At 37.9% G+C, this 23,469-nt stretch overlaps 1 protein-coding gene and 1 long non-coding RNA gene across 5 annotated transcripts in view; both read left to right on the forward strand.

The window, feature by feature from the left end:
- The window catches only part of adarb1b (adenosine deaminase RNA specific B1b), a 321,626-nt gene extending 311,851 nt beyond the window's left edge, over window positions 1-9,775 (forward strand). For all 3 annotated transcript variants that reach the window (XM_087268391.1, XM_087268392.1, XM_087268389.1), the window contains 3 exons: window positions 2,992-3,173; window positions 7,348-7,526; window positions 7,868-9,775. In XM_087268391.1, the coding sequence (XP_087124517.1) occupies window positions 2,992-3,173; window positions 7,348-7,526; window positions 7,868-8,044 (538 nt within the window). In that variant the 3' untranslated portion in view covers window positions 8,045-9,775. The remainder of the gene's footprint in view (window positions 1-2,991; window positions 3,174-7,347; window positions 7,527-7,867) is intronic.
- A 450-nt stretch (window positions 9,776-10,225) lies between these two features.
- Window positions 10,226-20,431, forward strand: LOC141376197 (uncharacterized). Of its 2 annotated transcripts, none has more exons than XR_015499845.1 (3): window positions 10,226-15,240; window positions 15,881-16,977; window positions 18,606-20,431. It is a non-coding gene; the product is annotated as an uncharacterized LOC141376197 (long non-coding RNA). The 2 variants fall into 2 exon arrangements; XR_015499846.1 differs by having other exon boundaries at window positions 15,881-16,936; window positions 18,562-20,431.
- The last annotated feature ends 3,038 nt before the right edge of the window (window positions 20,432-23,469 follow it).

Genomic DNA, 23,469 nt, shown 5'->3' on the forward strand with positions numbered 1-23,469 from the left:
TGCTATTTTTAGCTGTCCAAAATGGGTAAAAATGTTGTGTTTTACTCTCTCTGATAGTCAAAACAAGAAAAAAAAATTCTATGTTAAATACGCATAAAAAAAGTCAGGAAAAAGTCTTTTATGGAAATTCTATCCACAGAGTCCACATACATTTGAAATCAGAATTATTAGCCACTCTGAATTATTAGACCTCGTTTATTTTTTCCCCCATTTTTTTTTTTGTTTAACGTTGAGATTTTTTTCAACACATTTCTAAACATAATAGTTTAGCCAAGCCAAGTTAGCCAAGTTATTGTATAATGATGGTTTGTTCTGTAGACTATTGAAAAAAAAATTTGCTTAAAGCTATAATTAATAGCTTAATTATTTGTCCATAAAATGGTTTCTAAAAAATTAATAACTGGTTTTATTCTATTTCTGGCTGAAATAAAACTAAGAAGACTATCTCTAGAAGAAATAAAATGTTATCAGGCACACTGTGAAAATGTCCTTGCTCTGGTAAAAAATTTTTGGGAAAACTAAAAAAAAAAGAGAAAAAAAATCAAAGGGGGGGCTAATAATTCTGACAAACTGTTTATGAACATCATTTTTTTAAAGTACATCATATCAAAAGATGATTCGTAGGTTTTTTATTCTAATTAAAAAAAACCTCGGGCCTTAAGAGGTTAAAGTAGTATATTTGCCCCGTGGAATATGAAAACTCTGAAATATTTTATCTTAGACAGAAATAGATACAAAATGACCAATTAATACAGAGCTGGCCAGCCAACCAATCAGAGTAGAGTGGAGAAGAGAAGGGTGGAGCTTACAGACCTTAAGCTGCCCTATTGATTCAAACAAACCCTCGAACTCGAAATTACTGCAAACTGATTCAAATCTTAAATGCACATTCTGAGATATATATTTAGTTAAGTAAGTCGATTAATGCTTGGATAACAGAGCATTTGCATTAACAGAATGGGAAGCTGGACTGTGTATTTTTGGCATCTGTGGCTGTTGATTGGTCAAACTGAAGTGAAAGTCCAATCACTTGAGTCTGGGTTTTTGATCTCAGCTGCATCCAGCAGGTGTTTTCGGAGCAGACTTCGACTTGATTGGGTCTTTTGATTGAGGATGGAGACCCAGTGGGTAAGTCTGAGACCTGGAAACGCGCAAATGAGCCCGTTTGAAAGAACAGTGCTAATTGAACAATTTTATCCACTGGTGCTTTCTTTTCATACCAGCCGATGGAAATCATTCACATCTGGGCTTCTGGCCAGATTGCATTTTTTGGGAGGGTGGGCTTTCATGTTTTGTGTTCTTGTAGTTCCTGATTGTCTTATAAGCTTCATCTACATGGTAATTTTTCGGATGTTTTAGATGGTGCAAGATTAGGAATGCATTATGTCAGAGTGATGGAAATACTTCAGGCACTCTACTTAAAAAAACGTGATTTACTCTTGTAAAGAGGAGTTGGTACAATAATGATGTGGTTGGTGTGTCTAGTGCCAAGGGGTGCTTTCACACCTGTGGATCGATTCTTTTCTTTTGTTCTGAAACACGGATTCAAATTGTTACAATGTATATTTTTGTTCTTGATGCGGTTCGCGTTTACATGGCAAAGTTTCTAAATGGACCAAAATAGCTAAAAACAAGTCGCGTGCGAGTAAACTCTTCTCTGATTGGTCAGAGTTTCAGGGTTTATTTTGCGAAGTCCCGCTCAGCTGTCATGCTTTCCTATTTTAATTTATGACGATGAGCAATAAGACATGATAAAGGAAAAGCTGCGCTTTTATTTTGTATGGTGACACCCTCAGACATCGTCAACATATATAAAGAGGGTAAGAGGTAAGACTCTCTCATACATAGCCTCTGGCTTATGCATTATTGGCTTTACATTATAGAGAGAAAAAACAGATTAACCAAGACTGCTGTTCAGTCAATTTTTCTTGAGAAAGCCAACAAACTGTTATTCTACATAAACTTATAATTCTTCTGTCTTTCTCTTTTTCTGAGACTAATTTCTATATTCATTTCCTCCTAGACCGTTCCTACTACAACCACCAAACTTACTCCAAACCTCCAAACTGTTTTGACTCGGGTTGCTATATCTTTTCCAACTGATCCGATTAACTGTTTTCCGAAAACTGACTCAGAAAATTAGGAAAAGTCCCATTGACTTAACGTTGGACCAAACTTTATGACCTCATAACTTTCTGCCAGATGTCCGCAAACACAGCAGTAATCTAATAGTGTTCGCGCAGCATTGGCTTTTTCGAGTATAATTATTGTGATCTCCTGTTTGCAACAGAGAAATACTGAGAAATGTCTCTAGACTGATGACATTTCATGTTGTTCAGCCTTATAATCTTAAAATGTGAGCAAAATCACCCGTTTTGTCATCACTTTAGACATTATGCTAGAGAATCATTCAAATACTAGCTCCAAAGGGACGTTTGCAAAGTAGCAACAGTTTATTCTGTTCTGACGTCAGCTGTAGATGTGAGTGAATGGCAAAAGAAAGTAGTTCTTCATACAAAAGAATTTTGAGCCTCTCTTTGTTTAATTTTCTTTTTTATAAACACGATTTTGCCGTCAAACTGTTGTATAAACTCAATATCACACTCGTAGCAGTGCGATATGGCTGTATATTGTAACTGGTAGGACACTACAATGCACACCTCCCACCAGTGTCGATATAAGGCCATATCATATATATATATATATATATATATATATATATATATATATATATATATATATATATATATATATATATATATATATATATATATAATTTTTTTTGTTTATATATTTATTTATTTAATTTTATTTTTGCATACTTTTGGATCTTTTAAGTGCTTACCAACGTTAATAAATTCTAAAGCCGATTTTAAGCAGTTGAACAGTATTTGTGCTTTATAAGGTTGTCACTCGATGCTCAATATGAAACCTCTGTCCTAAAGAAGCAAAGCTCTGACTTGTTGTTTACCTGTTTGTATTTGGGTGCAGGTGGAACGTGGTGGGCATCCAGGGATCCCTGATGAGCTACTTCTCCGAGCCCATCTACTTCTCCAGCATCATCCTGGGCAGCCTGTATCACGCAGATCATCTGTCCAGAGCAATGTACCAGCGCATCGCAGACATCGAAGACCTGCCGCAGCAATTCTCCCTCAACCGGCCCCTGCTCAGCGGTGAGACAACATCGCATTTACACTCCCAAATCATTGGAAATGGCAGCATGTCAAACTGTATTATCATTTACCGGACGGGCAATTTTCTCCCTCACACTCGCCTTCAATTTCCTCCTGCTTTGATGAATTACTGGAATTTAGATGGACCCTGCTCTCCATCTCACACCGGCAGCCTGTTTCCGTAATTCATAGTGTGCCGTAAATCCCAGACGGCCCCTGCTGATTTCCCTCAATCCCTCATACATGGTTTATTTGTAAAGAAAGAGCAGATAAAAGCGTATAGTGGGGCTGGGAAATATGCACGCTTGTTTCCCCCATAGAAAAGAATAGATTACATTTTTCTCTAACATTTTGTGAGTTTATGTCTTATAGTTGCATGTTAATGTCTCACTTTTTTTTCTCCAAACTAAGAGTTCTATCTTAATGAATATCGGAGACCCTCCTCAACCCCAGCTCCACCTTTGTTCAGATCTGCTACAGGGGTTACATTTATATTATATTTGCAGCAGTAGCGTGTTGTATTCTATACGTCATGTCTATGTATATACTGACAGTAGCAGGTCTCGGAACTTGCTCTGCCATGATAATCAAAGCAGCAACAGCAGAGTAGCAGATCTATACCGCCAAGACCAAATACATCAACATTGCCATATACATATTTATTACCATGCTAAATCCCGAGAGTGATCTGGACAAATTTCAGAATTACACGATTTAAACTTGGAATTGTGTTTGGAAGCTCATTTCCACCATGGAAAATAATGAAATTGACATCATTGAGATTTTTCTCCTACAATTTGAGAGTTTATGGCTGTGTCCGAAACCGCATACTTCCATACTATATAGTATGCTAAAATCAGTATGCGAGCTGAGTAGTATGAGCGAATTCATAGAATTCGAAAATCAGTATGCGAGAAGTACCCGGATGACTACTTCCGGCGAGATTCTGGAGTGCGCATCCCATGCACGCTGCGCTATCCCATAATGCCCTACAAGAGAATTCATGAATGGAAGTGAAGCGACGCAATTGACGCAGGTAGGTCACGTGACCATGACAAAATGGCGAATGTAGTACGTCCGAATTCCATTCATACTTTTCACATTCATACTGTATAGCACGTACTTTTCTATCGACCGAGTAGTACGTTTAAATTCAAACACAGTACCTACTGAGTAGTAGGCGGTTTCGGACGCAGCCTATATCTTATAGTTTCATGTTAACGTCTCTTAATTAACAGCACTTTTTTTCTCCAAACTAAGAATTGTATCTCAAAATCTTGAGTTATGGTCTTGCGAGACATCACAAATAAAAAAACTCAGAATTACAAGAAGTCCGGTTTGAAACTTGTAAACTAAGAATTGGTAGATGTAAACTCATAATGGCATGAAATAAATCAAAGAATTTTAACCAGACATGCCACAAATATACTCAGAAATATAAGCTTGTTTAAGGTAAAGTAAGAATTGCTGGATATAAACGAAATGATATACGTTTAAAAAAATGTAAGAGGTCAGAACTGCCTGGTATAAATTGATAAATGTCCGATATTAACTCAGAATTGCTCTGTTTAAACTTGGAATTATGCTAAGAATTGCTGAATATAAATTAAATAATATTACAAATGTAAGAATTGACAGATATAAATTCAGAATGTCCAAATATAAACTCTAAATTGGCTTATGTAAACTCAGAATTGTTAGATTTAAACATGGAATTGTGCTAAGAATTGCTGCATATCAATTAAATAGTATAAAATATTGGGTAACACTTTAGTTTAGGTCACAATTCATGCTATTAACTACTGGCTTATAACCTGCCTATTATTAAGTTATTAACTGTTCATTAGTAGTTATAAAGTATGATCTTATTCTGCATGCCAAATCCTACCCAAAGCCCAAACCAAACTTCTACCCTACTAGCGATTAATAAAAGGCTAATAGGTAGTTTATTAAGCTAGTAGTGCTAGTTAATTGTTTGTTAATAGTGTGAATTGTGACAAACTAAAGTGTTACCAAATATTGTTAGAACGTACACTGTTTCACACAATCTGTTTGATTTGGGACAACCTGGAGGAATTAAGTTAAATTAGATTAATAGTTTTTACAAATTTAAGTAGATTGAATATAAAACTATTAAGTTGTCCAAACGAAATCTCAAGAATTGTGTTTCAGCTCATTTTAAAGTAGTTTCAACAAGCAACACAAAATATTGTTTTGAGTGAAAAATTGACAGATATAAATTCAGAATGTCTAAATATACACTCAAAAATTACCAATATACAGTACACTCAGAATTTTTCAGTTTAAACTTGTAATTGTGCCTAGCCAGAATTGCAGAAGGAAAAATTTAATTAGCAGAGATTATATTTCTGAAAAATACTAATGATCAGAACTATTATAATAACTTTACATATATTCAACTGTATTTTTAGGCCCATCCAGTTTTGTTTTGTTTCCCCCCAAAGTAATAATAATACAAACATTTATCTGAATTAATCAAATGTTCCAATGCTACAATCACGACTGGGCAGATTCAGATGGCATTTGTAGCGTTTTCATCAGGTTAATGTGAAAAAGATTTTTTTTTTTTTATAAGTCGACTATAGTTAAGCTACTAAAAGCACAACTTTTACAAGTTTCCGCTCAACACTGGATGTAAGCAGACACTAAGATTTCCTCATTAAATCCTCATCGTCATCAGGGAAATGTCTTCTGCTTTTGGAGAAGAATATACAGTGAGTTGAGTACATGGTGAATATACTTTCTCCCATTGTTTTGTGCCTCATGAGAGACACCCAGCACTGCTTTTGCAGCGAGTTACATCAGATTTCCTGCAGATCTAGCTTTTAATGACTTACTGCTGAAATCTCCATTTGATGATGTGCAGTGGGAGGTTGAAGCATCACATACTCGACCTGTGCTTCATAACACTAGTTTAAAAGAGTGACACTTCTACATCTGTCAACTCTGTCCACGAAGTCTGCAGGTAGAGGTAATGCATATCGTTAATGAGCCATTTACTCAATAGCTAATATTATATATTCTTTTGCATTCACAAAATGGTACAGATTCTTACACTACCGAAAGTTTACAAACATTAATTTTTATTTATTTATTTATTTTTGTCAAATAAGTTTTATTTAAGACAGAGATTCAGGAAGAAGGATTTTCAGTTTTACATATTTTGTCCACATATTAATATACAAAAAAAAGAAAGACAAAAACAAACTAACAGAAACCCACCCCCCTCACAAGCCATATTTTTGTTTATGAAGACCACTTTATACTGAAAAATAAACTACCTGACAAAAGTCTTGTCATCAATCCCAGTTGTAAGAGCAAAAAAGAATAATTTGACTTCTAGTTGATCATATGGAAAAGTGGCAGAAGGCAGATATTTCAGATGAGTCATCTGTTGAACTGCATCTTGATCATCACAAATACTGCAGAAAACCTATTGGAACCCACATGGAGCCAAGATTCTCACAGAAATCAGTCAAGTTTGGTGAAGGAAAAATCAGGGTTTGGGCTTACATTCAGAATGGGGGCTTGTGAGAGATCTGCAGAGTCAATAGCAGCATCAACAGCCTGAGGTATCAAGACATTTGTGCTGCCCATTACATTACAAACCACAGGAGAGGGCAAATTCTTCAGCAGGATAGCGCTCCTTCTCATGCTTCAGCCTTCACATCAAAGTTCCTGAAAGCAAAGAAGGTCGAGGTGCTCCAGGATTGGCTATCGCAGTCACCAGACATAAACATTATTGAGCTTGTCTGGGGTAAGATGAAGGAGGAGGCATTGAAGATGACTCCAAACAATCTTGATGAACTCTGGGAAAATATACAGGGGGGCTAATAATTCAGCAGGGCTAATAATTTTGACTTTAACTGTATATCCTTATATAAATATAGATATATATTGTTTATAATAATCCTTTAAAATCCTCTTAAAATGAATAAAAAGTTAGTGGAAACATCATGGACCTCATAAACTACCTTGAACACAGTTTATTAAAATACATTTCATCCTATTTTTTCGGAAATTGTCTCATATTAAGTAATCTGCATAAAAAGGGGCAGACTTGATGCATTATTCATGCAGAAAAGCGAAGCTGGCCAAGGCCGTGTTTGGGTTTTGTTTTGTGCTTAATGAGTGTGTGTTTGTGTGTTTGCAGGAATCAGTAACGCTGAGGCCCGTCAGCCAGGAAAGGCACCAAACTTCAGCGTGAACTGGACGGTGGGAGATCAGGCTCTAGAAGTCATTAATGCCACCACAGGCAAAGATGACATGGGCAGAGCATCACGACTCTGCAAACACGCTCTCTACAGCCGCTGGGTCAGACTACACTCAAAGGTACAGCCATATCACCCTGCAGTCCAGGACTGGTTACTTGCTGAAGCTAAGCAGGGCTGAGCCTGGTCAATACCTGGATGGGAGACCACATAGAAAAACTAGGTTGCTGTTTGAAGTAGTGTTAGAGAGGCCAGCAGGGGGCGCACAACCTGTGGTCTGTGTAAGTCCAAACGCCGCAGTATAGTAAACGGGACACTATACTGTTAGTTAGCACCGTCTTTTGGACTTCCAGAGCTCCTGACTCTCTGTGGTCATGGCACTTCTAGCAAACACCTAAAACTCACCAAACACATGATCTATTGTTTATCTGTTTTTTTGTTTGTTTGTTTTTGTCTCCTCAGCTCTCACCAACTCTGCGAATCAAAGTGCCCAAGCCCAGCTCGTACCATGAAGCCAAACAAGCAGCAGTGGAGTATCACACGGCGAAGCAAACGCTCATCAAGGCCTTTCACAAAGCCGGCCTGGGAGCCTGGGTGAAAAAACCCATAGAACAGGACCAGTTCTCACTGAACTCTTGAAGAGGGAACACAAAAAGACCAGGACATGACAACAACCAGCTGTTAATACTTCACTTGATGTGCGAGAGAGTGTGTGTGTGTGCGCGTGCAAGTGTGTGTGCGATGCTGTTTGTTCTCAGACAAACCAAGAGCCCTTTAGTGTCTGTCATTTTGCTCTCTTTGTGTGAATCATGACTCTGCCTTTTTAATTTGTAATCTAGAAGCAGATTGTCATCTAACGTACGTTTGTTTTGAAGTTAGCGGTATTAGCCTTCAGCTGATAACAGGACGTAATGTCATTTGTAACTGGAAAAAAGTGTGTTTTTTTAGTTTCTTTTAGTTCCTTTCCGTAAGAGAGAGTGGTGCCGACAAAACCTTGATGCCGTAAATGTGCACGTTACGTGGCTAAAGGTCGACCACACATCTGTACGCACGGGTCTGAAGGTTTCCTGGTCCAGCCTATCCAAAAACGCTGGCTCACCTTTTTTGAGCATGGTTCTTCTTGATATGCAAAACCATTAGCATATTTCTATTTTTTATTCCGTTCCCTCCGGATTTTAAAAAGGGGAAGAAATTCTATCGCGTAGGTCATAACTAATACAGCATGATCCCTTTAGATAGACTTATTTTGTCAGGACTTTAGTGTAGAGTTAGCGTGCGCCGTTTTTCTAGTCGATTTTTAATTTGACCTCGGAGGGAAACTTGAACTTTTTTTTTTTTGCATATGAGCAACTGTATTCCCGAGTGGTTAATTGGAAAATGGATGCAACCGAAGTGCATTGATGTTATTAAATGATGTGTTGTTGCTGTTTGAATTTCACAGAGGTCTTAAATGCATGTTGCGAATTGCGCTCAATGAAAGCCCTTTAGCTGGGCCTGCGATGGACCATTTTAGAAGCCCTACTTCATTTTTACGTTTCTACGCTGTATTGACTTTAAACCGCATGGATCACTTGAATTGCAGATTTCCTAGAGAGCCTGATCTGCTGATGCGATCGAGATGATAAACTTCTGTTGAAGGAATAGTGCAGCCAAATATTTCACTCCATAAAAGTTTGCATTACTTTATTCCACGTCAGATAAATCTTTGCAAGAGAAACCGACCTAACCTGGAGTCATTATCCTTTTGATATGACATGGAGGAGAGTAAATGCCCCGATGTGCTCAAAGTTGTTCTCCATTCTTCGCTTCGGTCTACAATAAAAAAACGTAAATACCGTTGTCGCGATTTGATCATCAACATCCCAATCTCTACAGTATACTGCTGAGGTTGACGTTAAGGTGAATTGGTATTACGGTTTTCACTTTCCTGTTAAAAACAAATATACAAAAACATTAACAATGTGAATATATCACGTTCATAACACTGCATACACATAAGGTGCATCCCAAAATGCATATGTATGCTCTATTTGAGTAGGTAGTGCTTATTATAAAAATAATAAGTGCACTCTAAATACCCAGAAGATGCACTTATTCAATTGTTGTACGAACTTAATGATCACAGCTTTGCTCACATAGCAGAAGAGGCGGAACTTTCGAACTCTGATGTTGGATTATTTTGTTTATTTTGGCTTGTGAAAGCAAAATTCTCCTACGAGAGTGATTATACCACGGTTATACTCATGGCTAGGCCCACACGGAATCTGCGCGCTCAGAATTCCGCAGATTTTCCACAGATTTTCCGCAGAATTCCGCAGATTTCTGAAGTTTTTTAGCCCATTATAAATTCTGTTTATTTACTTGAGTAAATGTGTAAATCGGAATTTATTCAGTTTTTATTTAGTAATGTATTACTTTTTATTTAATATATTAAAGTGTAAGTTATGATACTCCGCTGGATACTCCCAAAATAATTCCTCAGAAATCTGCAGATTTTTACCAAAATTCTTTGCAGAAATAGCAAAAAACGTCCGCAGATTCTGTCTGGCCCTACTCATGGCTTGTATTATTTGGTAGTTTGGTCACTTATTTCAGTAATTTGGGACCCGTCAAATGTCATCGTGGTTTGACAATGGTTTGAATTTCCACTTATCAAAAAAATCATTAGTGTTCCATTTGGGACTACACTAAACTAATATACTATGCTGTTGATTTTGTAAGTGCATAAGTACATAGCATAGAAGTGCATACTGTATAGTGTGCCATTTGGAACGCAGCTACACTCTAAATCGCTTTAATAACATTGACTATAGTATTAAGTATGAAAAACTACTTCAAATTACGATGATTATTTTACATTTTACTGTAAATGAAGCACTTCAATGTTTGTTTGACTTCAATAGAAGATGTTTAACGACAACGTTTTCCACAAAAAAAAAATTGTTTACACCAGTGGTCTTCAACTTTTTTAGCACCGTGGACCGGTCAACGCTTGACAATTTTCCCACGGACCGGGGGAGGGGTGTTTCGTAGGTTGACCATCAACCCTTTTCTCAGAGAATGACAAGCTGACAAAACAATTCTGTCACTCTGATACAAGTTTTACTTATAGAAAAAATTGCAAAGCACTGCAGTGTTTGGGTGTTCTGTGTTTGTCTGAGATAATTAGTCTACAGAAATGTGTATATTGCATACAAAGTATGAAGCTGATCAGTCAATTCTTGTCACATGACTCACTGTGCGCTCGTGGAATTCATTCAACTGGTTGCGTTTGGAAGGCGTGAGCATGTCACTACTCTTGTGCACGCAAGCCTCCATTGGAAAAAACAAATTTGCACAAAAAATTACATGTAATGCAAACAGCCCTTAAATGGCTGTTAAAAATTGCCGTCATTTGCAATCTCCATCAGTTGATCTTCTTGCACAGCCATGGTATATTCACCTGATTTGTTGACAGATGGGTTGCAGATCCAATTTTTTGGTAGTTCGTGGGTCTCTCACTAGGCCTTTTCCCGTTTGCAAAGAAACTTTCCAAAAACGTCTGTTTCTTACAAATTTTGCTCATTGTGGGATAAATTTGGGCACTCAGGTGACTTAGATGTAACCCAGAGAATACAGTCATTTTTCAAAATAAAAGACTGTTTAAAATAAAGATCTTTTAGACTCAGATAATAAATAAAACGAAATTAATGATTTCTTGTACGTTCAGGTGCCAATTTATCCACGGACTGGTATTGAATACGGTCCAGTGGTTGAGGACCTCTGGTTTACACGATAATAGCATTTTTGTGACTAAAACATCTAAAATAGTTGCAAAGTTTTCAGAAATGCTGCCATTTTTTTGTTCGAGTAAACACTCAAAAACGAGTCTTTGAAATCAGTGACATCATGCGTGTACATAGGGAAGTGCAAACACACAACAATGGCGAAGTTGCAACTTATGTATTTACCATGACAGTTGCAACTTATGTAACATTTCTTCGGCAAAGTTGGAATTTGCTTCACATGGATGTACAACCAATAATGGTGACATATCTTACACGCACTTTAAATTCTACGTTTTTGGTTGTTTTTAAATAGTCAATTCAATTAATCTTTACTTATATAGCACTTTTACAATGTAGATTGTGTAAAAGCAGCTTAACATAGAAGATTATAGTAAATTGAGACTGTGCTAGTCCAGTTCAGTTAAGTTTAAATTTCACTGCTGAAGGTCAAAACACTGAAGAGTAAATCTATCGATGCGCAACTCCACATGTCCCAAACCACGCAAGCCAGTGGCGACAGCGGCGAGGAACAAAACTTCACCAATTATCAAAGTGAAGGAAAAAACCTTAAGAGAAACCAGGCTCAATTAGGGCATGACCCTTTCTCCTCTGGTCAAACTACTTGCCCAGAGTTCCAGTCTAGGCACTGGAGGCCGGAGAACGTGTAAACATATGTCCATATAAACATGGATCATTTTGAAAACGTTGCCGTGTAAACGTGAAACGTTAATACAGTTTTGCATACATTGTTGTGATGTGATCGTAGCTGAGAATATTCACACCTACCTATTATATAAATGTTGGTTTACCAGCCAGAGCTTAGTCATTGACAAGCGATTTCAAACTCCAAACTAACTTCCCTTTGGCTCGGTTTTGTTTGAAATCATGTCCAGTCAACTTGAACTATATCGGGGCCTCCAGTTTGGTTGAACTATTCCTTCAACATTCATGCTGCATTTAGTCACTGCAGATTTGAGAGCGTGGCATAGTGGGAGTTTTTTTAAGATGGCAGAATGGTCCGAAAAATGCACGTTTATTATTGATGACGCCATCTCTGCATGCGGAAGCGAGGGTTTGCAGGGGTGACTCTGACTTTCACTTTATCCTTGCGTCTTGTTTTAAGGATGTTTTATTATTTTTTTCCTGCACAGACCTGAATGCCTACATTCCTCCTCAGAGACGGCTTCTGTAAGACTGTCCTTGAGGACGAGGTTTCTGCTGTAGGAAGGTTTGGAGCTCAGGTGCTCTTTGATTTATGGCGTATCCAGTGCAGCATGTTTGACTGGTAAGGTTATAGAAAGCTGGGTAGCAGAACTACTTTCTGTTCTGATCATTCTTTTTTATTTTTATTTTTTAACTTGGGCTTTGGTGGTTTTCAGATTCCAGGAGTGTTGCTGTATAATATAAACTCCTGGTGGGCCTTGTAACATTTCAAACATTAAAAAAAACTGAGAGACACAAGACTGCATCGGTATTAAAAGAAATAGCTCACCCAAAATGAACATTTTGTGAGTTAGGGTATCTTTACATGATAACAACTGCATTTTGGGAGCTGGAAAACACACTTTTAGGGGTGTTTCAAGGGGCAATGCTTACGATATTTCTGGAATTTAAATTGCGTGTTAAAGCCGGGACACACCAAGTCCGGTCCAGCTAGTTGGTTTGGTGTGTTCCACATGTCGCTGCTTGTCGGTTTAACGTCAAAGCTTGTTGGCTCAATTTAGCATGTCGAATCAGCCATAGGCTCAACGCCCCATTCACACGGGGCATCAGCTTCAGTGCTTCCCATTTTCTTTGAATGGGTGGCGTCAGACGTTGCTGAACTACATTGTGGATCCATCAGCGCCGCTTTCAGAGGCATTGCTAACTGCAGAAGTTGGGACTTTCTCAACTTTTTAAATGTTAAAGGAAGCGTCAGCCAATCAAATTGCTGTGTACAAATACACCAGCTCAAGACAACAGATTGCTGACTAAGTTCATTGGCTGACACTGCTATTACGATCGCAGCAGCCCCAACTTCAGACACCCCCTCTGTCAAGCGTTGACGCTGAACCCTGTGTAAATGGGCCGCAAGAGATCGATCTGATGGTTATTCAGCAGTGAATCAGAGAGTGAGAACAAAAACCGAAGCGATGCAGCAAGTAAACAATTCAATTAAATAAGGAACACAAAGAAGCCAGCTGTGATTTTGCTAAGTATTTTTAATATGACGTCATATATTCTAGATATGGATTATTAGATTATCTGACATCCAGGGGTCCGACAATGAAACTAAAACACTTAACTGATTTAAGACCACATTAATTAGTATGGTGTAGGGCCTACTTTTGCGACCAATACAGCATCAATTGGTCATGGGAATGATAGATTACAAGTCCTGCACAGTATCCAGAATGATTTTGAGCCATTCTTGCAGAATAGTGGCCAGGTCACTACATGATGCTGGTGGAGGAACACATTTCCTAACTCGCTCCTTCAAAAAAACCCAAAGTGACTCAATAGTATTTAGATCGGATGACTGTGCAGGCCATCGCAGATGTTCAACTCCACTTTCATGTTCACAAAACTACTCTGTCACCAGTCTTGCTGTGTGTATTGGTGTATTAACACTCTGCATGGGACCGCCTTTAGGATGCAATGTTTGGGTGCACATGGTCCTCCAGAATGGTTCGGTATTCCTTGGCAGTGATGCACCAAATGAAACCCCCAACACTAATATGGCGAGTGTTTCAGTTTAAAATAGGTAGAATCCCTCCATGGTGACTGACAAGTATATTGTGATAATGAATGTTGCTTTGTTTACTCTTTGCACATGTGCGTCGGATGTTTAGTTTCTTTTTGTTGAACTCGAAAAGTTCAATACTGCCACCTCCGGCTGTAGAGAGCCTAATTCTCTCAGCTACCATCCGTTTAGTGTGTTTATGGGCAGGTTTTTGGTCCAGATGCGAGCCAACATAAGGTGACAACACAGTTGGTTTTCATCGCCACAGGTTATCTGGCATTGGCTTGGTATCCCCCTGCCCTTATGTGTTTAGTTTATAGGCACGAGCAAGTACCTAACAACAATGGGTGAATGCACGACCATACAGTATGTGCAAAGTAGCATAGTGTTTCTTTACAAAGTGACATCGCCACCTACTGACTCGGCTTGTGTAATACACCACGTTTACTTATTTTCACAGATCTGTGTGAAGGAATAGTGATAATTTGGACTATTTGATCATTAAATTTGATCATTTTGAGGTGTAATGTAATCTGTGTTTATATAGCGCATTTACCTTGTATGACCATACACCCAAAGCGCTTCACAATCGTGAGGGGGGTCTCTCCATACCACCATCAGTGTGCATTGTTTATGGATGATATGACAGCAGCCAGTGTGCTCACCACTCACTAGCTATTGGTGGAGTGGGGAGACAGTAATAGAGACAATCCGGTGGATGGGGATGATTGGGAGGCCATGATGGGTAAGGGCCGATTGAGGGAATTTGGCTAGGATATCGGGGCTACAACCCCTACTCTTTACAAGGAGTCACATGGGATTTTTAATGACCATGGATTAACGTCTCATTTAAAATACTGCGTTCACTGATAGTATAGTTTTCCCTTCACTATACTGGGGCATTAGGACTCACACAGAGTCCTATGCAAGTTTGTGTAGACTGTTGTCATGTATGCATACCCTTGTTCACTTTCAAACCTGTATGCTGTATATCAAGCTCAAAAAGGATAAAGCATCACCATAAAACCAGCATGAAATGACTCTATATGACTCAGAAAGCTTTTGCGAGACTAAAATGTAAGAATTTTCACACTTTAGTATACAAGTTTGTAATATGCTCTACATTACCATTCAAAGGTTTGGACTACATTTATATGACCAAGACAGATTATTTCTGAATGACAAAAAATAAAAAAGATTAGCGCTTAATTAAAACTAAAATAGTTTATAACAATGTAGACATATGTCTTTTAATCAATTTATTGCAGATTTAATTAATTTTTCCATCGTTAGTACATTTAAAATAACATTTGAGAGCTTTTTTATAGAGCTCTATCAATATAAATGTTTTTGGTAACACTTTATAATAACTACACACTATAAATCATTTATTAAGCATTAGCAAATAGTGAATTCATTGTCTGTTAAGCATTAACTCTACATTAATAAACGTTAGTAAGCAGTTTATAACTGCAGCTACAAATGCTCCATTCTTGACTTATAAGCACCTATATAATGTGGTTAATAATTGTATTTTCATACTTAGTTAATGATTTATTTTTCATTACTAAATTATCAAATTATTTACAAACCGTTTGTATTTAAGAGTAGTTGAGGGTTTTCATGACCATTCAGAATGAGTTAGTAAATGATTAATAAACTATTGAAATCAACGTTTATATGTCTTATTATTCCGGCATATACTAATAGTAACTAATATGTTAATAAATGCATTATTAACTCAACTTCATGCCGTTTTGTGACCTAATCTAAAGTAAAAAATCTAATTAAATCATTAACTAAGTATGAAAATACAATTATTAACCACATTATATAGGTGCTTATAAGTCAAGAATGGAGCATTTATAGCTGCAGTTATAAACTGCTTACTAACGCTTAATAATGTAGAATTAATGCTTAACAGATAATGAGTTCACTATTTGCTAATGCTTAATAAATTATTTATAGTGTGTAGTTATTATAAAGTGTTACCATGTTTTTTTAATGGCTGAGTCCTAAATATTGACCACTTTTAAGTTGGTTTGATTTTCTATTTTGCAAGTTTTACACCATGGCCACAATTAAAAGCTTTTATAACATTTTCTTAAAGATTTCTATTGTTTTAGTCAAGGAAAACAAAACAGTGCACAGGTTTGGCATGACAATTTTAGGCAATTTTTAGGTGAGCTATTCCTTTAAATCATTCAAATATATGGCCGCATTTACAATAGATTCAAATCCCCCATTTTAGTTTCATTTCTTTCAATGTGGAACAGATATTACTTATGTTAACCAATTGGTTTCAAGCCTCATTCATATATGGAAATTAATGTCATATGCACTTGTGTCTGCTTTGTGAACAGACGGATATGATATTCCCGTCAATCCAATCCATTGCTGAATAAGTGATGGTGATGAATTTCATCAACTCATACACGAATTGAGATCGCACGACTTTTTGATGTCACATTATTAGAAGACGAAGTCTGTCGTCATCTTTTTTCCCTCTGCCCTTTAACTCTAAATTTTGGCTGACCTTTAAAAAAAAATTTTAAATCGCACCATTTATACTTCCTTTCCAGCATATGCTTTTCTGGGTCAGTATCTTAGGTGCAGATATTGGTCAGTTTTAAAAGATGTAAGCTGGAATCACATATGGTCAACCAATCAGAATTGGCCATCAAGCCCAGCACTGTAAATGCGACTTTTACAGTAATGATGGGCCACAGACTGTGCTCTTCCATGTAATCAGATCCTCATCACACTCTGCCAATGCTATCATTCCATTCCCGAACCCACCTCGGTAGCATCAGGTTTCTCCAGCAGGATATTTTGTTGATTTCAAATCTTTTAAAGAAACCAGCAGTATGCGAGTTTGTCCATTGGTTTGTGTGTGTTTGTTTTGTGTACCTGCTGCTGAGCCCAGTCGGCATTCTGCAGAGGAAATTCGGCAACAAGACTAAGAGATTGCTGTAGAATCGTGACTCTAATATACTCTCATATATTCTCAATATGGATTATTAGATTATTTGACATACAGGAGTTGGACAATGAAACTGGTTTTAGAACCCGATAATTCATAGGTATGGTGTAGGGCAGGGGTCTCAAACTCAATTTACCTGGGGGCCGCAGGAGGCAAAGTCTGGATAAGGCTGGGCCGCATAAGGGATTTTACAAAAAAAAGTCCTCAAATGTCATTATTAACAGTTTTAATTATTTCTTCTGAACATGAAGTGTCCTGAACATTAATAGAACATTGAGTGAAGATTATGAACAGCTCTTCTGAACATGGCATTTTTTGCCTACTCCTTGCTGCCAGAGACTTGACAGCGCTTCTTCTCACAAATCTGAACCACATTTGGCTTTAGAGCGGAAGCAGTTGAGACCCTCAGTATGGCTTGCGGGAACTCACTCAAAACTTCCATTCCCTCACCTAAAAAAAAGGCGTATATATGTATAAATAAAACACCCCCACCCCACTCCAGTCACATCAGTCTGTACCAGTCTGTATCTACCTATAATATATATAAGATGCAGGCTATAGCTAGGTAGGTGGCAGGATGCAGATAGGTAGCTAAGTGGCAGGCAGGGGCGGGAACAGCTTACCTTGGTTCTGGCCGGCGCGAGTTCCCTCCTACACTTCCCGCCCGTCACAGCGTCTAACAAAGGGGCGGGGTGCGTGGTGACGTCACAGGCATCCCCGCCCCTTTGTTTACACGGCGGGCGGGGAATGCCAGTGACCGATGTGTACGGATAGAACAGAGTACAGAGCGGTACAGAGCGCTCCCCGCTCCGCTGATTCTGTCAGTGTACAGCGGTCGGCGCGGGCCACAAAATATTGCACTGAGGGCCGCAAATGGCCCGCGGGCCGCGAGTTTGAGACCCCTGGTGTAGGGCCTCCTTTTGAGTCCAGTACAGCATCTTGACAATTACAGACACTAGTCCTGCACAGTATCCAGAAGGATTTTGAGTCATTCTTCTTGCAGAATAGTGGCCAGGTTTTGATTTAATGCTGGTGGAGGTAATCGTTTCCTCCAAAACACCCCAAAGTGGCTCAATAATATTTACATCTGGTGACTGTGCAGGCCATGGGAGATGTTCAACTTCACTTTCAAGTTCATCAAACCACTCTGTCACCAGTCTTGCTGTCTGTTTTGGTGTATTGTCTTTCTGATACATGGCACTGCCTTCAGGATCCAATGTTTGAACCATTGGGTACACATGGTCCTCCAGAATGGTTTGGTAGTCCTGATGCGCCAAATTTAGCCATGAAACGTCCAATACCAAATTGGCAAGTGTTTCAGTTTAAAATATACAGAATCCCTACTTGGTGTCTGACAAGTATATTGTGGTATTAGTACTAAATGCTGCTTTGTTTTGTCTCATCACACTCTGCCAATGCTATCATTCCATTCCCCAACCCCCCTTCGATGGCATCAGGTTTCTCCAGCAGGATATTTTGTTGATTTTAAATCTTTTAAAGAAACCAGCAGTATGCGAGTTTGTCCGTTGGTTTGAGTGTGTTTGTTCTGTGTACCTGCTGCTGAGCCCAGTAGACATTCTGCAGAGAAAATTCGGCAACAAGACTGAGAGATTTCTGTGGAATCTTTACTCTAATATGCTGTCATATATTCTCAATATGGATTATTAGATTATCTGACATACAGTTGTTGGACAATGAAACTGGTTTTAAAGCCCAATAATTCATTAGTATGGTGTAGGGGCTTCTTTTGCGTCCAGTACAGCATCAATTCGTCTTGAGAGTGACCCATACAAATCCTGCACAGTATCCAGAAGGATTTTGAGCCATTCTTCTTGCAGATAAGTGGCCAGGTTTTGATTTAATGCTGGTGGAGTTAAATGTTTCCTCCAAAACACCCCAAAGTGGCTCAATAATATTTAGATCTGGTGACTGTGCAGGCCATGGAGGATGTTCAGCTTTAAGTTCATCAAACCACTCTGTCACCAGTCTTGCTGTTTGTATTAGTGCATTATCATCCTGATACTTGTCACCGCCTTCAGTATCCAATGTTTAAAACCATTGTGTGCACATGGTCCTTCAGAATGGTTCAGTAGTCCTGATGCGCCAAATTTAGCAATGAAACCTCCAACACTAAATTGGCCAGTGTTTCAGTTTAAAATATGTAGAATCCCTCCATTGACAAGTATATTGTGGTAATAGTACTAAATGCTGCTTTGTTTAGTCTCATCACACTCTGCCATTGCTTTAATTTCACCCCCCCCCCCCCCCCCCATCAATGGCATCAGGTTTTTCCAGCAGGATATTTTGTTGCTTTCAAATCTTTTAAAGAAACCAGCAGTATGCGAGTTCGTCCGTCTGTCCGTTGGTTTGAGTGTGTTTGTTTCGTGCACCTGCTGCTGAGCCCAGTCGGCATTCTGCAGAGAAGTTTCGGCAACAAGACTGAGAGATTGCTGTGGAATCTTCACCAAAGATGTCAATTTATTTTCCTTTGGAAGCGTTTAAACAAATTGAGAGTATTTTTTAAAAAACAAAACGGTTATTGGTGCAAAGATTGTTCAGCATTTTACGGTCCTGCCTCGGTTTGAGTTGTGTTGTTTTTATATTTGCTAATGTATTTTTATTTGTATTCTTTTTCCAAGATGTGCATTTGAGTTGGATCAGTCAGGACTGGATTTAGGACAGGATTGTCTTTCTCAGTATTCTGGTTCACAGATGGATGTACTGCTGTAAATATATCGTGACCCTCTCTGATACAGTTAGACCCCTTCCGTATGTGCTACTAATTTTCATTTTGTTTTTCCACTCAAAAAGCAACATGCATTTTCGTTTTTAAGGTCTCGAAATGCCAGGGCGGCCGTGTCCTTGTCCTGTAATGTATTTTCTGACGGACCCATGTGAGCGTTCAGGGATCTGCAGTACTGTAATGATTAATGACTGTAGACTTTGGCTCCTTTTTGCTCTAATGGAAACGATTACGGCCTGAAATTAATGAGCACAGTCGGTTCTACGTAAATGTGGCTCAGCAAAAAGTAGATCTTTCTGCTGGTGACATTTTTCAAGGACGGGAGACTTATGAAAAAAATATAGTTTCTTTCTTTTGCATCATTTTATTTTCATTTTCACCTCTCCTGCTGTCTGTTTTGGGGGGGATTTTGATGGCGCAAGATGGCGCCAGTGGATGATGTCACGTTTTTCTTCCCTTTTTTTGTTGTTGTTCTTTTGGGAATCTGAGCCGTGTCTTCACGAAAAGTCCTGACTTTCGTCCCCCCTGGTCCTGACCGGCCCGTTTCTAAACGTCTTGTGATTTGGTGACTGTACAGTGGAGTTCGGCGGTGGTCAAGCTCGATCTCGGACTTGGTCCACCCCGTCTTTTGCCTGTCCTTCGTAATATCCACATGGGTCACCTGCATGAGCTACTTCACCGAAGCTGCACCCAGCATGACGACATACTTTAAAAATGGACTTGTATGTAGAAAAAAAGGAACAAAAAATAGATCTATATATACACAAGGAAAAAAACAAAGGAATAAAAATGATCTTAGTTTACCTTTGCATACTGGTGTCATTTTTTTGTCTCCTTAGTTTCTGGTTTATTTGATTTGCATGTTTGCTTCAAGGCAAGGCAAGTTTATTTAAATAGCACATTTCTTAATGGTAATTCAAAGCTTTACAATAATGGCTTTACAAAAACAAGAATGAAAGACAAGAGACAAGAAAATAAAAATGATTAAAAGAACAAAAAATGCTTAAAAGCAGAAATGAGAAAGAAAAGAAAGACAGTGCGATCTGTCGGACGTAGCACAGTGCTCATTCAGTAAAGATGTTTCTTCTCAAAGACATTATCTCAACTTTCTGAAGTTAGTGAGGGGGTGTAGGGTTAACTAATACTCAAATAGTCTGGTTGCCTCCTGCTCACTCATCCTAAAAGAGTAGTTAATTGAGTAAATTCCATACAATCACTAATATCAGTGATTTAATGATTAAGAGATTGCGCCACATTGCATAATACGAATATAATCACGTCACAAACATAGTGCACTGAAAAAATTTATTCAAAGATAATTCCTTGGATTTACTCAATTCTTTACGTTAAGAGGTTGTAAACAATTTATTTGGGCTGAATTTAAACAAACAAATTAAGTTGAACATTACTAAACTTAAATTCAACACAAATAAATTGTTTGCAACAGTTCTGCATGCAACACTTTTTTCAGTGTGGAGGCGCAGACTCCACTTAATCTACTGGATTTAAAAGATTTCAGGAGAATTCGGAATGGATCAAAACTTAACACTTTATTTTTCAGATGAAAGTGTATCATGCCAGTTACAGAATCGAAGAATAAAAGGCCAGTTCGGAAATGTATAACATCAATTACTCAAAGAGAAATCCAACAGTTATAAATGTATAAAGTACAGTACATTGCAGCTAAAGCTCAGAGATTCACACTCTGCAACAGTTCATCCTGGCTACAAGATCCCAATGATATCTTTGCTCCTTTCCCTTAAATATTCAACTCAGAACAAACAACTATATGAATTTACAGCTGTTTGATCTGAGTTGAGTATTTATAGGAAAGGTGCAAAGATATCAGTGGGATCTTGACAACAAAAGCTTCCTTGCCTGGTAGTGAGTTTGAGGTATGAACCATTTGCTCCATCCGCTTGTTAAGTGATGATGTGTTGGTGACGTATGTAATACTGTTTCCGGGTCTAAGCCGCCACTCATTTGGGTTGAAAAATGATTTGTTTATGATCACTTTTAATTCATATCACACATTAAAGTTAATTTAATATAAAGTCATAGTGTACACAACAATCTCTGGGCTTGCTGCATCACAAATACCAAAATTTTAACAATTTATAAAAAAATGAATCACTTTCTGGCCATCGAATATTAGGCATGGACATATATATTGCGATGGTGATTTTCGAAAGTATTAAATCATTTTGTAAACGTTTATAATTACCAGTTCATGAATCTCCCCATACAGTTGAATAGATCGCTTGGACCCGGAAGCCGCTTCGCGTGACGTCACACTTAACAAGCGGATAGAGGGGAGCATCTGGCAAAAGATTTTATCAAAGCTAAAAACCAGATGTTAAATTGTGCAATAGTATTGTGAAATTGAGACCAATTTACCGATCACACAGAGACATTTAAAATAATACCAAACATGAATATAGAGCCATGAGATACACCGCATTAAAAACTTGGACATTTTGTGTAATCTGCTCTGATGGAGAAGGTAAAGTCTGGAGGGGGACTTAAAAAAACAGCTGGTTTCTTGATCTGCTTCTCAGATCAGAAAGTTTATTGTTTTAGTGACTGAAAATTCTCGCCTGATGGAGACAGTTCAGTTTGATGTTAAGGAGAGACATCCTTACAATTATTTTAAAAACGTTTTAAACTTTTAAAACTGATTCTTGATCATATTTGAGGATAATTGATGATCACAGAGAGCTGAACAGAGCTTTTAATCCCAGTTGCTTTGCGCATGTCCTGTCTTGTTGATATAATTGTACGTGTTACTATGGCGACATACGGGGCTGTCAGTCAATTCGGTGGGTGGGGAAACCGCATTCCTATACTGTGGACACTATACCTACAGACAGATCTGTCCAAACAGCTTACTCAAGATGATATTCATCACAGGTGCCCTTTAAGTCAGTTGAAATGACTTGTGATTCATACTGAAATATTACGTTAAACTTTGTATAGCTAAAAGAAATTGTTAAAACCAGTGGTGTAGTCCTAAAAAAAAGGTGGTGTACTATTACACCCGACACAAATTTGAAATGAAAGTAGGCAAAGAAACGACGAAAGTCAATTTTTCCTTGATTCATTGGATAGATGTATATATATATATATATATATATATATATATATATATATATATGTATTTTTTTTTTTTCTTACATCAGTTACCTGTATTAAGTTAACTCAAAAGGGCCTGTGCATACATGAAAGACATGAAGCTTACTTTCTTTACTGGCTTATTACTTTACATTTTATAGGTTCCTTCAAACATCAATCAGCCATTATTTTTAATTGTCACATTCGTGCATGCTTGTTTTAAACCAAACTATTTGAAGTCTGTCTTCTGTTTTCACTGTTATATACTAGTAGTTACCCTTTTAAAACGCACATTGTTATGCGATTTATGAGTAGTCTTTGCCTCATCGTTTTTAGTGTTACATACTGCATAGTGTCGTTCACTGTAGCAGCACAATTAAATCAATAATGAAATACTGTTTTACAGGGGCGATTTTACGATTTTCATTTTAGGGTGGATCAGATCCTTTTGGGGTAAACTAAGAAAATTGTGTCATATATATTTTTAAGTAAGAATTGTAAGAAATGGGCACATCTTAACAAATTAAGTTGTGAGTTAAAAAAAAAAAACGCGTTTGGTATGCAGTTAAAGGGGACGCAATTAGGGAATTTTAATCAGAAAAACAGAGGGTATACTCAATTATTGATCCTCAGAAGTGGTAATACCCAAACAGCTCGTGGAAAAAAGTAAGCATACTGAGTATACGTGCTATAGCAAGGACTACACCACTGGTTGAAACCACATTAACTTAAGTTAAA

The sequence above is a fragment of the Danio rerio genome, chromosome 9, assembly GCF_052040795.2.
Source record: "Danio rerio strain M-AB ecotype USA chromosome 9, GRCz13ab, whole genome shotgun sequence".
Taxonomy (NCBI): Eukaryota; Metazoa; Chordata; class Actinopteri; order Cypriniformes; family Danionidae; genus Danio; species Danio rerio.